At 37.0% G+C, this 16,929-nt stretch overlaps 1 protein-coding gene across 5 annotated transcripts in view; it reads right to left on the reverse strand.

The window, feature by feature from the left end:
* The window catches only part of GRM1 (glutamate metabotropic receptor 1), a 342,810-nt gene that overhangs the window by 224,471 nt on the left and 101,410 nt on the right, over positions 1-16,929 (reverse strand). For all 5 annotated transcript variants that reach the window (XR_895664.2, XR_895663.1, XM_011356108.1 and 2 more), the window contains one exon: positions 3,866-4,115. Coding sequence is in view for 3 of the 5 variants with exons in the window: in XM_011356108.1 (XP_011354410.1) it covers positions 3,866-4,115 (250 nt within the window). In the remaining 2 variants the exon portion in view is untranslated. The remainder of the gene's footprint in view (positions 1-3,865; positions 4,116-16,929) is intronic.

The following is a 16,929-nucleotide window of genomic DNA, read 5'->3' on the forward strand; positions in this document are numbered from 1 at the left end:
AAACTAACGTCTCTTAAATAAAACAATAAGATTGGGTAATGCTAACGTCTCTTAAACAAAACAATAAGATTGACACACCGTGTAACTTAGTGATTAAGAGCATGGATTCTGAAACCAAATTGCCGAGGCTCAAGTCCCAGCTCTGGCATTGCAGCACCTCTTGACAAGTTCTTTACTTCTCTATATATCGAAATGGAATAAATACTAGTACCCATCTCATATTGTTTTGATAATTAAATGGCTGACATATACAAAGTACTTAGAACAGTGCCTGGCATAGTGAGTCCTAAACAACTGTTATCATCATCATCATCATGGTCATTGCTATCATTAAAATCATAATTATAAATATGGTGAGCACAATTCTAAGAAGCATCTCAAAAGAGGCAATTTCATAGAGCCAAGAAGGAATCATTCTTTTGTATGGTGATTAACTTGACCATGGTTAGTTAACATGTTGGTGAGAATACGATGCCAATTTGTCCAAAGTTAAAGGTTTGATTTTCCTGTGGGTCTGCTGGTTATGTTTTCCTGATTTTATGAAGGTGACAGGTGAGAAATGTAAATTGATTAATCCAAATTCATGAATATCTTTAGAAAAAAATGAATCTCTAAAAACATTCCCACTGTTCATAATTTGGTCATATGGTCTTTCCCTCTCTCTCACGAGGACTTCTTTTCTTGCCTGACATATGGCCTTAATATATTATGAATTCAAGGACTGGAAAACATTGAAAGATGATCTGGAGCCATGTCATTAATTTTTGCAGAAAACAAAATAGACTTGAGACAAAAACTGACTTAAAGAAGATCACATGATTACTTAGTGCCGAGCTAGAATTCTTAACCCATGCTTTGTTGGGTTTTTATTTTTCTATTACCTTACATTTATTAAAGATAGAACATTTTTATTATCTCTAAGAAATTCCTATTTAAAAATTCTATATCTGTAATTATGGTTTATTATTATATTATAAATAACTTACTTTCAGTGACAGAATGTGGGACTTTGTTATGAGAAAAATGGGAATCCATTTTGAGGTATTTCGTGTATAAAACAAAGAATGACGTTACCCGACTTAAATTTTTAAAAGGTTGCTTTGCCTTAAGAAGAGATGGTGGGAGGGGCAAGGATCAATTAGGAGATTACTGTTATAACCCACATTAGAGATGATGCTGGCTTGGACCACGATGGTAGCAACAAAAATGGCAATAAGTGGTCGAAGTCTGGATATGTTCTGATGGTTGAATCCACAACATTTCCTTCTATGTTGGATATGAAGTGTAAGAGAAAAGAGGAGTCATGGAAGCAAGAGAACATAAATCTTCATTCAGAAAGTTCTAATTTTTTAAAATTAAATATCTCTTATGCAATCTGCACCATGATTTTCCTATCTTTACCTCTATGAAAAGAGGTCCATCACCAACTACACAATGCCCTCTTGTGAATCTGGCAGCAGCCAGAATCATATCATGTATTGTCAAAGAAACTAAACATTGGCTCTCGACTTCAAAGGAGTTTATCACTTGGTAAATAAACCCCCTTTAAATAGGAAGGAGATATATTTGACAACTTTCCAAATGGAGCTTGAAGTTGCAACTTGATGTTAAACTAGAACACTGCAGGACATGTCTGCTGAAATGAGGAAACCAGGCCTGCCAAATGTCCATTGGCACAAGAGATGAAGGAGCATTTGGGACAGAATTCATCCCACAGGAAGTGGGAGAGTCAAGCATCTGAAGGAAAAGCTAATTCTAGGCTGGTGTAAGTGTTATTTGGCATTTTCCCCTGCTCAGCTCCCTATGGATTCCTATCCAGACTCCTATCTCTCCCAGGGAAGGGAGAGAGCTGTGAGCAAAACTCCTCTAATATATGAGAGTAAAGCCATTAATACCACTCTGAGAGATCCTCATGGAATGTAGCCCAGAAAGGCAGGGAAGTACCAAGTGTAGCATAGTGTTGGTATCTCAAGGGTTCCATGCATCTTTGGCAGTAATCCTTGGTTGAGAGAGTAGTATTCATAGTATCCATAGGATGTATCAGTAGAACCCAGCAGAGGTGAGGCAGAGAAAAAGAGGAATAAAAGAAGTAGATATTACATAGAGCTTCCTTCTTTATGAACAAGCACACGTGAGACTCTCAGAAATACTTGTGTGAGCTCGGTGGCATTATTAGCAGGAGAGGTAAGTTTATATTGCCACCCTAGTCCAGCTTTTAAATAATAATGATGGAATGAGTTCTTTACACTCCAATCACTCACAACAGCATTTTGTATAATTATATTTCAGAATTATGCAGTCTATATACCCCAAAGCTCATATATTTGCCACATCTGTTCAAGATCTCAAGAATCCAGGTAGGTAGCCATTTCTGAGATATTAGAGAGAATTAATTCTACAAAACAGACTATTTTTCTTTGGAAATGGTTAACATGAGGATTTTTTTTTAAACAAGCACCCTTCATAAAAGCAGTAAGTTTTCACAATCAATTAAAAATACTGAATCCCTGTGGACCATCAGTCCCAGTGCACATGTTAAGAACCTTATTCCTCATAACACTTCAATGATGCTGTTTACATCCTTCTCATATGCAGGAAATAATGTTCCTTCCTTAAATACTTCTTCTTAAAAGACTTTCTTCCTTAAGTGGCTTTACACACTGCATCATGATGAAGATGCCAAAATGACACTTTGTGGCAGTGTGCCAATTTTACCCAAATTCAATAATTTTCTTATTCTTGAATTATACTTTGACCTTGACTCCATGCTGCCTTATACCTAAAGAGTATTTCTTTGTTTCTTTATTCATTTAATTGTATTTCTATCCTACCTTCTTCTCAAAAGTCTTTGAAGTGTCCTGTGCCTCTACTTCCAAATGATGGTGACATTAGTCTTACGACTACTGCAGTCATTACCACAAGTTCAAGGGTGGAAGGAAAAGGTCCAGTGAGGATGCCTACACCACGACTACCCCGTTTCCTAACAAAGAGGGTCAGTGGTTCAGGTACTTTAGTGGGTGTGATATGACTGTACTCTAGCCAGCAGAGGAGAGGAGAGGAGAAAAAGAGATCTGGAAGAAAAGCATGACGGAGTCGGAGATCAGCGGAGGCTTTCATTCAAGTAAACTCAGTAGGTTCTTTGGAAAAATTTTACCAGTTCTTTTATGCAATATTAGAAGATAGCAAATTAAACAACATACCTGTTGGACCAAAAACTCTATGAAAAATACAATGGGACTAAAAATCTTTTTCTACACGAGTACATATGATCTAGAAAGAAGAACAGAGATTTTGGAACCCACCACCCACAGTTTCAGAAATCACATTTTGAAAGCATCACCCTCAGCCGTTTTATAAGTATAAGAAATTATGTTCAGCTACAAGTTTTCGTTAGCATTTAGCCAATTCTTTAAATTTCAAATCTTAACGTATATTTCCATACTCACTGCTGACCTCCATTCACCAATACCTACCTATTAAGATTTCTATACTTAGGAAATATGAAGACATGAGCGTTTGTGGTGTGTGTATGTGTGCGTGTGCATGTGCGTGTGCGCGTGTGCATGTGTGTGTGTGTGTTTGAGGGTGGGGTGGAAGAGGTGGGAAGAAAATTAAAAGAATAATTCTCCAGGACAAAGCATACTGGCAACAACTCCCCACCATTTTCTGAAATACTCTTATCTTGTTATTGACTTCTCTGTTCTCTTCTATCAGGAAAATAACAATAGCCCCACTCCCACTGAGATTCAGGAACTAACGTTTAGCCCAGCAGTGCACATCTCACCCACTTTGGAGTCCAGTTTTGTGTGCTAAAGTGCGTGTGTGTGTGCCTGCATGAGAGAGATTAAAAAGGAGAATAATTTACCTTCCAATGAGTGAGAACTCGCCCACAACGCCAAGGCGCCGCATGGCACTCAGAAGGCCTCGGACCGTCATTCCTTCGCAGAAGCAGACCACCACTCTGGCCTTGGGAAGCCGCTCTCGGAGCTTGCGCAGGAGTCGGTCAAAGCTCTTCTCGCCAGCATTGCTGTAGATTTTGTCTGAATGGGCGATGCAGAGACCTTCCTGAGCAGCAAGCTCTTTGAAAGCATCCATTCCACTCTCTCCATAATTCCCTGTCCAGAAACAATTAGCAGATGTTCAAGAGAACCTGGCAGCAGCAGCACTCACAACCTGGAAGAAGGATTCATTAGTCACGGGAAATGGAGGGGACAGATTTGCCAAATAATTTGTAAATATAACTGGGACCCATGGAAGATCTGAATTGATCCAGGAGAATAATCAAATGTAATCAAATGATCAACTCTGTGAAAACGATGAGAGACTATCTAACTAGGACATCCACAGTGAAACAAGTTTTGAGAAATGAAGGACTGCTGCCCTATTTACAACCATGATTAGTAGTGGTTGTCCCAAATTTTAGCAATGTTGGAGAAATCAGTACATTGGGGTAGGAGGTCAACCAGCACAAAGAGAAGGCTGGTTCATTTGAGGGCTTGCTTCAAGCTGGCTGCCTGGTAAGAGGCAGACACACTCGTGGTAATAACAAGCCCTGCCACATTATGAAGGGTGAGTAAGCAAAGCAAGTGGAACACCCGGCCATGTCAGAGTAAGCAGACAGGAAACAGATACCAGCTTAGTCAAAATCCAACACCCTCTGATAAAATAAGGGGATTATGGGAGATTTGGCCTTATGTTTTGATTTTTTATTTTAATACCATGCTTAAAATATACTTTGAAAAAACTAGGAACTCATAGAAATGGATGAAGTTAAGCAAATATCGCATTGTGCCAGTTTCCCATCTCTCAGTTTCCCTGGTGACTTTATCTTCCACCTCAGTGTCCTCTATTCCTCTACTTCTTTCTCCAATTTGGGGGTTTTGATACCCTTGTAAATGATTCAATATTATGTCCCCACAGTTTCTCAGCTCCCTACATCCACTGATAATTCCTTTAACCCACCCACTTCTATGGTCACACTTTTGACCTCATCACAAATGTTGCTAATATCTCTGAATGTGGTTGTCTAACATCCCGGTCTGTTTATCCCCTCTTATCTTTCAAGCTCATGTAGTCTACTATCCATACTCCGGCATTCATTCAATCTCACGAAAACCTCAAATCCATTTACCTAACTATTTTTCTTTCCATCTTTCCTCTCATTTGCCTCTTAGCCCAGCTTAGAACTCATAGTCAACCTTCATAATCACTCTCTTGAAAATTCTTTAACTCTCTTGTGTTTTCCGGAAAAAAACCCTAATGTTAGTTAAACCCAACCATTCACCTATTCCATGTTTACACCTGAGCACTTAAACACAGCTGGAAGAAAACTTACAATCTTAAAATTCACGAGTATGCATACCAAAAGAGACACTCAAAGAGCAAAGAAATTGTACCACTTCACCCTTGTAAATGAATTTTCCTGGTCTCTAATATAATTATTTTATCCTGACTCTTCTCTCTTCAAATCTCCAAACTACTGACTCCACCTCTGACCCCCATCTCAGCTAGTTTCTTCATTTCATATTTCAAGAAGAACTCAGAAACAATCTGACAAAAACTAATCAGCCACATACCACAACCTATGAAGCTTTCTTCATTGGCATTCATATTCTCTGGCAGCCCTCCTGTTGTAAACCTGAAGTATTTCTGCTTCAGGATAAAGCCAACTACTGCTCTTGAAGACTAAGTCCCATTGCTTTTTGTCTATTCATGGATTTTATCCTGCAATTGGCTCACTCTTTTGTAAAATCAACTTCTCTCTTTTAATGGTGTCAATCACACACACACACACACACACACACACACACACACACACACACACACACACAAACCGTTGGACTCTGTTCCACCTGAGTTACTATCCATTCACTACTCCTGCTCACAGCAATAATAGTTGCCTAAGTCAATGAGTTTGCTTCTTCATCACCCACTCTCTCCTTTACCGCTTATTTCTATGCCCTCAGAATCTTCTCCTGTCAAACTCTTCTCCTGCCAAGGTCACTGATAATTTCCCTGTTGCCATATTTCATGATCTGTTCTCTGTTTTCATCTTCATTAACCACTCAGCTGTATTCAACAGTTGGCCACACTCTCCTTGAAACCCTCTCTCCTTTTGGTTTCTGTGACACAGCCCTCTCACAGTTTCCTCATCAGTCGCTGACTACTCCTTGAGGTATTTGCTAGATATTTTTTCTCTGCTCAGCCTTCAAATATTGTCATACCAGGTCACGGTCCTGGAAAACTTTCTCTTCATCTATAGTTTCACAAAGTACCCTCATTCAGTCACATTTCTTCAAACACCATTTGAAAACCATGTTTGAATTCTAAACATAGATCTTCAGACTGGGCTGCCCTTTGGAGCAAGATTAGTACATTCAATTGCCTGCCTGACATATCCACTTATAGACATTCAAATTTAACATATCTGAAATAGAATTTTTTCCCTCTCTGCTTTGCAAACCTGCTCCTTCCAGACATCTCTTATTAGTAAACAGTGCCATTACCCAGCGAGTTGCTCACTAACAAAGTTTAGGAACTTTGGTGTCTATATTTCCCTTCTATTGCTGATCCATTCCTGTGGTCTCTACTTCTAAGATGTTCCTAATCCAGTCTCTTCTCTTTGTTTTGACCTCTATCACCTTAAATCAAGTGTGTTAGGTCAGGTTCCCTAAAAACAGAGCTGAGATGAAAATTTTTGTTCAAGTTACTTATTGAGGACAGGAAGAGCAAGAGAATCAGGAGTATCATCTCAACTAGGGATTAGTTTCTGTCTGATTCCATAGGGAAGTGCTAGAGCACAAATTAATAAAATTTGGTGTTGGAGAGACACAAATATATTCGCTTTTGATGAAAGCAGTTCAAATTTTTGGTGGACAACTTGGAAGCAGTTTTCAAAATTTCTCAAGATAAATGTTACAAAATTACAGCGATAGTTAGTTCAAATTATTTTAAAAGGGTTTTGTTTTTCAAAAAAAAGGACTTAAGACTTAAATCTCAGTATCTATAAAAGTTTTACAGGCATTGTAATAAAACCTAATAAGTTTTTTCTATATTTTTGAAATGAAAGCTTTCTTGTTTCCTTTTTATAAGATTAATTACCAATTAAGGTATTTGCTGCCTTTTAATTTAACCATCTTTAGGTGGCCTCATCCAGTCCACAGGGAAGCATTAACACATCATAAAATCTGCAGCTCCATGGACTGTGAAAACATATCAACGCTCAGACAAGAGGCATTGACTGATTCTAAGGGTAAAAACTGCAGCTGACAAATGAATGCCTCGTCTATCTGCAGAAGATGGCGTGAGGAAGGAAGTCAGATGCTTCTTTCTCACAATAAATGCAGGTGCAGGAAACCACAAGGTACACAGACGTCACCAGCCAACTCCCTCAACAAAAGGCACCATTCCCCTGCCATACGATAGTGTTACAAGGGAGATAACTTTACTGCTAAGGTACCATCTTTGGACTTTGATCACAGAAAACTATTTGATCAAAAAACATGCAGAACAGATGAGCAAGAATATTTTATACATTTGAACCAGAAAATCCTTGTTTTTTAAATCTAGCGAAGGCCTTAGACATATTCTGTCCAAACCCCTCAGGTTACAGACAAGGAAATTGAGCCACAGAGAGTGGAAATTGCTCACCAGTGGGCATGAAGCTTGTTTGTGTTAGAACTGGAACAGTTCTACATTACTTGACTATTCATTTCTCTTAATAGCAAAAAGCAATTAAACATGTATATTTGCATAATCTATAAAAGTATATGCATAAGTCAAATGGTTCCATGAAATATTTGTCCCAGTTCCTTTATTCATATTTTCTTGTTCGGATAGCAATTCCTTATTACACAAATTGATGGAGAGCTAAGTACCATGCATTGGATCATGTTTAAACTACCCATTTCTCTCACAATTCCTAAAGGACCCCAAACTAATATATAAATTTCCATGAGGATAGTTCTAATGGAGGAAGAACAACCATAATAACTATACTTTTATAAATTGTAATGTTTTAAAATTGCTTTTATAAACATGATCTAATTTGACTCTTAAAACAACTGCATTGTACTCATTATAACAGTACTAGATACAAAGGCCTCGGAACACGGCCTCCAGGAAGCTTAAAATCATGTTACTTTCACTTAGTAGCAGTAGAACTAATGATATGACAAAGACTAGTATAAGTATCTAATAGAGGTGCTGGAGGTTAGGAATCAGGAAAAGCTGCCTAAAGAAAGTGCCACTTGTCAATGAGGATGTGGAGAAAAGGGAATCCTTGTGCCCTGTTGATGGGAATGTTGATGGGAATTTTCATAATGGTACAGCCATTATGAAAAACAGCATGAGGTTCTTCAAAAAATTAAAAATAGAAAGAACTACTATACAATCCAGCAATCCCACTACTGGGCATTCATCCAAAGGAAATAAAATCAGCATCTCAAAAAGATAGCTGTACAATCATGTTCATTGCAGCATTATTCACAATAGCCAAGATATGAAAACAACCTAAGTGTCCATCAATAGATAAAAGGATAAAGAAAATGTCACACACACACACGCACACACACACACACACACACTGACAACATGGATAAACCAGGAGGACATTATGCTAAGTGAAATAAGCCAGACATAGAATGCCAGATACGGTATGATCTTACTTATACATGGAGTTTAAAAAGTCAGACTCATAGATTCAATGAGTAGAATCCTGGGTATCAGGGGTTAAGGATTAGGAAAAATAGGGAGATGTTGGTCAAAATTTTTCGTTACAGAATGAGTAAACTCTGAGGATCTAATTTACAGCATGATGACTGTAATATAAGTTAATAATATATATTATATTTAATACTATATAGTTAATAATATATATTGTATACTTGAGATTTGCTGAGAGTAGATCTTAAATGTTTTCCCCACAAAAAATGGTAACTATGTGAGGTAATGGATGTGTGAGTTAACTTGACCGTAGTAATCATTTTACAATATAATGTATATCAAACAATCACATTGTATATTTTAAAATATATACAATTTCTTTGCCAACTATATCTCCATAAAGCTGAGGGAATAAAAGAAAGTGCCTTTATTCTTGGTCTTCAAATGTAAACAGATTTTCCACAGATAAAAAGAAAACTAAAGGACATACATTCTTCGCCTGTCTACCAGGTCATGAGTAAATGACACCAGACTGAAAATAAGACACTCAGCACAAAACCCACCTCCCCTCCTCCTTCCATCCTGCCACTCGGGCTTCCTCTTGCTTTTCCTGGTATTAAAAAAATTATTTAGACACTTCTCATGCAGCCCTGCAAGGACCTGTGAACATATGAAGAACTGGCTTTTAATAAAACTTGTAAAAAATAAAAAGGCCATGCAATTGTACACACTCAGACATGGTAGAAGGCAGCATATTTACATTCAATTAGCAAATAGTTTATTGAGCTCTCAACGTGAGAAAAAAATCCCTGGGTTCTGAACTTCAGGAGTTGCCAAGAAACATCGGACATGGGCTCTGCCTTCAAATTGATTTATATTTACTATGTGTCTGGCACTGTGCTAAAATAGCTAAGCATTTTATTTGTTGATCATTACAGCTCCATTTGGAAGTTATAACTTCTCATTTACAGATGAGGATGTGAAAGCTGTAAGAGGTTAAGTAACTTGCCCAAAATCATACAGTGGTTTATCTAAGAGTTAACATCTAAATTTTATACTGCCACCTATGTGGATTCACGATACAGCTGTAAAGGTATGACACAAACTCACAAGATACAGCAACAGTAATAAGCTGTATATGTCACAAAGGAAAGTAAAAATACCATAATATTAAATTTCAGAATGAGAGAGGAGGAATATCAGATAATACCCCTTGGGAAAAGTAGGAATGAAACTGGGCCTTGAAGAATGTAAGCAAAGGATTGGTATTCAAGGTGAATAGGAGTGAATGAGAATCTACAAAATGTGTTTTTAGAAGTAATAGTAGAGAAGTCCCACTGGAGCAGAAGGTTCATGATTTATAGAATGACACTCTATGTAACAGATCTATCTAATGAGACATCTGGCATACCACTACAAGATTGCAACATGGAAGTGTACTATATGTTACTGGGTTGTAACAGATTTTATAACAGACTTTATCACTGTTATGATGCTGCCTAAAACCTAGAGAGAAGACAGAAAGAAAGGAATGGCATCTGACAAAGCCTATAATATATAAAATTAATATGTGAAAAATCTTAATTTCTATCTTACATGACAAAAAGATTTATAGGGAGCAAATTAAGATATTATATGCAACTAAGCTTCTAAACAGACCTGATGGGAAGATTTATGAGAGTATGAAGTTTATAAATAATCGTTATTGTTTGAATAATAATAAAGTTTTTAAATATAAGTGGACGTTATTGTCTATACAAGGCCAAAGTTAAGAAAGGTACTGGAATTGAGGGTAAAAATAGAACTATCTCAGTAGAGAAAAAAACAAGAGCTGCAACTCTGAATTTTTAAACTACATATGATTGTGAGGAAGTGAGATGTGATTATTTTCAAACCAAATCAACAGACGTTTATTCATAAAAGACCGATCTGTAATGATTTGATAGCAAAGTTGAATTTAGCAAGCCAAGCTATGAAATAATATCGTCTTGGATTTCATAATCACCTCTACAAACTATTATCATGGCAAAAATTCTTCTCTGAAGATTCATCCTTATACTGATTGTTTTTTTTTTTCTATTCTCATAATATGAGGATATATTTAAGCAATAATCTGATCTCTATTGGGTGGCTAAAATAACATTTCAGCCATTATATTGAACCAAATTCAAATCTTGTCGCATTTTCATAAATAATCCTGTTCAAACAACAGCATTCAACATAGCTTATCTTTACATATTTATACATCAATTACATGAGGGGACACATTCATACAGGGAAAATATATAGATATTTCTTCACTTTCCTTAAAGAAGTAATGCTTTCGCTTTGAAAGATCCCCTAGTCTTATGTTCTAGACTGCTTTAATTCCCGCCTTATTTCATGCTTACATTCCTTCCTTGGTGTCCTAGGGTAGTCTCAGGTTCCTCTAAATATGAAATGAAATCCCTAGGGTCATGGACCAGTTCCTGTCCAAGGTCCTGAAAACTAACTATTCTGCCTCCTGGGATGTCTTGAACAAATGATATTCCATTTTTAAAAGAATTATGATTAAGAAAGTTGCTTTCCCAGTGTCTTCTGGAAATCTACTGCAATATTCAACAAGTATAGCTATCAGGAAATTAGTCTTTTTGATCTAAATTTCTTGCAATGAAATCTAAATCCGTTTCCTCTTCATTTTCAGTGGAAACAGATATCAGCTAGTTTGAATTCTTATTTTTCTTTTTTGGGGGAAGTCTTTCTGAAAGCCACAGTTCAGCTTTTTCTTCTCCAAGAGAAAGAACTCCTATTATTTTAACATTTCCTGGCAATCTTTTAATTTGTTTGGTTTTTCCACTTATAAAAAATGTGATGGCTCCTCTGCCTCCATCCACACACCTGCAGTCAGCATTATGGGTCTGTCTGGTCAGTCAGAGGTGAGTGAGTCACCACCCACCTTAGGGCCATGTAAGGGAATTTATGCACAAGGTCAGGGAAGGAATTGTCTTACACAAGACAGTCACAGAGAAGAAAAGGGAATCATTTTACCAACAATTTTACAAACCTACCTCTAACTATCCCAGTTTGGATACATATAATTATAGCATCTAAGTGGAAGAAGGAATTTTACCAAAAAGTGACTGTCATCTCTATGCAATAGAATTAAGGCCAAGTAGGCTTTGTCCTTTGACTCATCAAATTTTCAGGTACGCCTTACAGCTGAGTAAATAGGAGGATGAGCCTTAGATGCAGATCAGTCTAGTTGGAATCTTAGGTCCTGCATAAGGAGATAAATAGTCTTTAAGTATTTTATTTAAGATTTGATTTCCTCTTGTGTAAAATAAGAATCATAATATGCATCTCAAAGACTTGACATGATTATTAAATAATATGTTAATGATTGCAAAGTTCCCAGAACATAGAAAAATTTCAGGGAATGTGTCCTACTTTTACTCTCCATGTCTCTCTAAAATCGTAGAATACGAAATTTGACATAAGGCTTTAGAATGACCCAGAAGCTTTAGATTTCATTATTTCCATATTCCTATATATAAAACTTAAGCTCATGATTATCTCTTTAACCTCAGTGCTTCACTCTCTACTTATGGTCACCTTGTTTCCAGGTTGTCCCTAGATTAATTTTCCTGCTACATTTGCACAAAGCAATTCCTTTCTTATTTTACTTGTGGGCTTTTGGTGTTTACACAATGCACTCAAATATCTATGTTTGCCTATTATTGAGTCTCTGTCACTGAGCCTTCCTTTAGTTTCAGCCATAAATGCTCCCACTGTACCAATTTTAGAGCTTTATACAATAACCCAGTTTATTATTTCTTTAACTCAAATTCTTTATGATATGGAGAAAGAAGTTCAGAGAAGGCAAAATGGAAGTGGTATAAACATGTGAAAGGAAATCATTATTCTTTCATAAAAGCAGCATTTTTTCCCCTTTCAGATGTCACGTGGAGGAAACAGGTTCAGAGGCAGCCCTTAGCACATCTGTCCACTCTCTCTGCCTATGTGGCTTTGAATATACAATCAGAACTTAAAAGGTTATATTTAGCGACAAGTTCAGAAAAAGTATTCCAATATACATGCGCAGACACACACACACACACACACACACACACACACACACACACACACACACTATATATATATATACTTTTTAATGATAACACTCAGAGTCAGCAAGAGTTTATTGAAATGAGCATTCTCATATACTGCTAATGATAGTATAAACTGTTCCCATCTTTCTACTGAAAAATTTCTAATATCAATGCCTTCATATTTTTGACTGAGAAATTTAGTTTTCAGAAAATAATTTTATGGTCCACCAAATTCTAGTTACAAGGATCTTCCTCACAACACTTCCAATATTATCTTGAATAAGAGTGGTATGAGTGGGCATCCTTGTCTTGTTCCTTATTTTAGAGGAAAAGCTTTCCATTTTTCACCATTAAGTATGATATAGTGACAGAAAGACATTGACTTTGGGTGATGAACACACAGTGCAATATACAGATGATGTATTATTGAATTGTCCACTTGAAATCTATATAATTTTACTAACCAATAAATTTACTTTTAAAAATTCAAAGTACAACTTGGTCCAGGGAGGGTAAGCAACACCAATTTTACCAGATTCTAAAGCAGTGGTACAATGTGAAAATTTATTGAGATCATATTATATCTTAATTATCTTCTTTTAACTTCACTACAACCTTGTTTCCTCATTTTGCCATAATTACCTCCATTAACAAAGGAAACTGAGGCCTAAGGAAGTAATATATCCTGTCCCAAAATTGTCAAAACTGGAATTTGAACTCAGATGTGTCTAACCCTAAAACCTATGGCCCTTAATTACTTTCCTCCAGTATACTTTATGTTTCAGACTCTAGTAGTTTCCTACGCATTATCCATTCTGTCATCCTTCTTTACTAAAAATACCCAATTTGTTTGGGGTGACTGTGCACAGCCAAAAGCACCTACCTTCCCAGACTCCCTTGTAGCTAGAGATGCAGAAGTGACCCTGTTCCAGACAATGAGATTTAAGCAGAAGTTGCCAGGTGAGGCTTCTGAAAAAATTTTGAAAAGGTCAGATGATAGGCATGCTTCTTAGGCTTTTTTTTTTTCTTTTTTTTTTTTTACACCAGTACAAGTACCTGAGCCTGGAGGTGCAACAGCCATGTGTTATCACACGATGAGGATCAAACATGAGGATGAACACACATGAAAGTGGAAGGATCAGGACACAGAACAGTTCAAATATCTGATAACACCACTATTCTTTGTTCTAGCCCTGCTCTGCCTTCCCCTGGATGTCTTCTTGCATGAGAAGGGTGAATCCCTACCTGATAAGCCACCATTAGGATGGTCTTAGCTATTTTCATGTGATCACATTGTTGAGCATCTATAAGATATTTTACTATAAAAATTCCAGGATGAGAGCCAGAAGTCTTGACTGTCTCTAACTAGCTGTAACCTTGAGCCGTTAATCATTCTGTCTTCTTTGCTCACATTCATAATATTGGATTTATACTAGATTGTTAAATTTCCGTATAGCATGAGCATTTGGTGATTCTAGAACAATATGAATCAGCATTCTTTCATAATCTAGAGCTTCAATGTCAAAACATATTTTATATTCTCAGTACTTAGAATAAGCATCTGCTTAGCAAAATTTTTTTCAACAGCTTTTTCCTTCCCCAATCTGATTCTTTTACAAGTGTATTACTGTAGGGGTAGAGAAAGCATTTGTTGTGTAACCATTTAAAATGTATCTTGCCTGCAGGGTTATTTTTGCCAATACTCACTTTTAGGGATACAGTCACTGAAAAGCAGGGAACAAGACACTGTTCTGCAGAAACAGGCAACATAAGAGAAAACAGGGCCACTTACTACAGAACAAGCTCATTAGGTGACCACGAAGTAACAAAAAGACATACTGTCTAGCATCATCAGACTGACATTCAGCAGGAGCCAGCTGTTCTCCTACCCCTCCAAGAAACCACTTCTAGCCATTTTTGGTCAGTGGAATTAACCCAAGCCTATTAGTAAGCTCTTATTTAACCCCACTTTTTACATCTTTTACATTATCAGTAAAAAATTCCATTTGACCAAAACGAAATAGATTTTTACCTTAGGTCAAAAGGAAATTAGCCAATGGAGAACAGACAGTCTTTAATCCAAGGGAAATGAGAGTTTCTGGCAGTAAACGCAGTGAATAAAAAGGTTGAATTTGAACCTGTGAAACCTAACCAGTTTAGTTCTGTCTTGGCTTAAGACAGACCATGTACAAGTTCTTGGATTTCCCTAGGTTCAAGATTCCTTACCTATACAGTGAAGAAGTTGCACTGGATGGTATCTGAGGTCTCTTACTATACAGTTATAAAGGGTAGCCCTGGTTTTCTGCATCATGGTGGAAAGAGCTAATTCCACACCACTTTGCATTTTACAGCTTTAGTTTCACCTGGATTCAAATTATGCAGAGACATTTTCTGATACTTTCACCAATACTCTTGGAGGAACACCATTTGCTTGTAGGGGAGGTTGCACTGCAGAATGGTGAAAAGCAGGCTCTCTAGAAACGAGAGCCTGGGCTCAAATTCTGACTCTGCCACTTATTAGCTGTGGGAGTTGGGTAAGTCAGTTAACCTCTGTGCTCTGATTCAACTATAAAATGGAAATAACAATTGTTATCATCTCTTAGAGTTATTGTAAGAATTAAATGATTTGATATGTGTAAATATTAGCATGTTGTAAGTTCTCTAAAAGAGTTTGTTGTTATTTATTTAGCTAACATCTCTTGACCTCTCTATGCTAGGCACCAGACAAAGCTTTTTACATCTATTATCTCTTTTTGTCCTAAGAAACCCGCACATGCCATTTCTCAAATGACCAAACCAAGACTTGGAAAGGTTGCTTAAGTCCACACACATAGTAAAAGGAAGAGAAGGCAACTCAGCCCTGGCAGTCAGAGTCTAGAGCCCAGTCTTATTTGACATGTTGTAGGGGGACCAGGCATGTGAGTATGAACCTGTACGAATGAGTCAGATGGGTCAAGGAGATTGAAGAAAAAGGTGACAGCCTGTGTCTATGTGTGATGATGAGCAAGGTAGAGTCAACGAAGTGCCAACTAAGAACACAACCAAATAAAGGTCACTGGGCATTTTATCTGCTCTTCAGGCCAGGGTGTTTGGAATAAGGCTTACATGTGATGTTATTAAAAATGCTGACAAAGGCCCTCTAGCCCTAGATGCCTTCTTCACCAATACCCAAAATTCTGCCACTAGCAAGATATGACTTTTCTCTTTATACTGAAAAGAAAATTTCTCCTGAAAGAAGTAACCCATTAAAGCCCTAACATCCTAATCTTATTTGGTTTAGCAGATTTTCCTGAAAGCAGTGGGCAGCTAGAGGGATCATAACACTATGGAGATGCAGGGCTGCAAAGCAGAGCAACACACGGAGGCAGAGTTTATCAATTTCACAACATACTGGCTCCTGGGCACTTTCCCATGGTTATCCTTAGATCATTTACAAACAGTTTCTGATGGTGACTATTTCTCACAGTATGCTGAGAAGAGAGGAAACTGGATGGATATTTAATCAGACATTTAATAAATGAAGATGGTACAATGCTAGGGTTAAAATATATGTAAATAAAATATAAAGGAAGAGTTTAAAAAATGAGTGTAAATCATCCACTGTAATTTCCAGAACTTCATCTATATGAGGTATCTGTTTCCTCATCCCTATTAATACAATATATAATTTAATTAATAGTTTAGAAATAAGAATGTCATGGTCCTATTTCCCATTTTGGTTTTAAATCATCATTTGTTTTCACCAGTAAAAACTAAGAAAGAAAACATTACTTCTAAGAAGCCCAATATCGAGAATCAAGCATTTTAGATAAGCTTGGGCTATGACATTGCAGTGCAGAGTGAATCCTTTGTAGGATTAGATTTCCTCTGAGCTTCCTTCCAATTCCAAGGGCTTTAAATTGGTGAACCACACAGGAATTGTTGATTAAGCTCTTCCAATAACACCTTCCCAAGCTCTATGACTGCCAAATCACAGCTCTCAAATATCTCTGACTTATTACAGGAAAATGAGAGCAGAAATGTAAAAACTCAAATAAGCAGCTCTCGAGTCTCCAGTTTTCCCACCATTGTGAGTGAAAGACAAGTACTATATAGACAGATATTAAATCCTATGAATGTGATCTCTTTGTTATTCAATATCTTCCAGCACACATGTGCTGGGCAGAGATAGGCCCTT

Source organism: Pteropus vampyrus, unplaced genomic scaffold, assembly GCF_000151845.1.
Source record: "Pteropus vampyrus isolate Shadow unplaced genomic scaffold, Pvam_2.0 Scaffold24, whole genome shotgun sequence".
Lineage (NCBI taxonomy): Eukaryota > Metazoa > Chordata > Mammalia > Chiroptera > Pteropodidae > Pteropus > Pteropus vampyrus.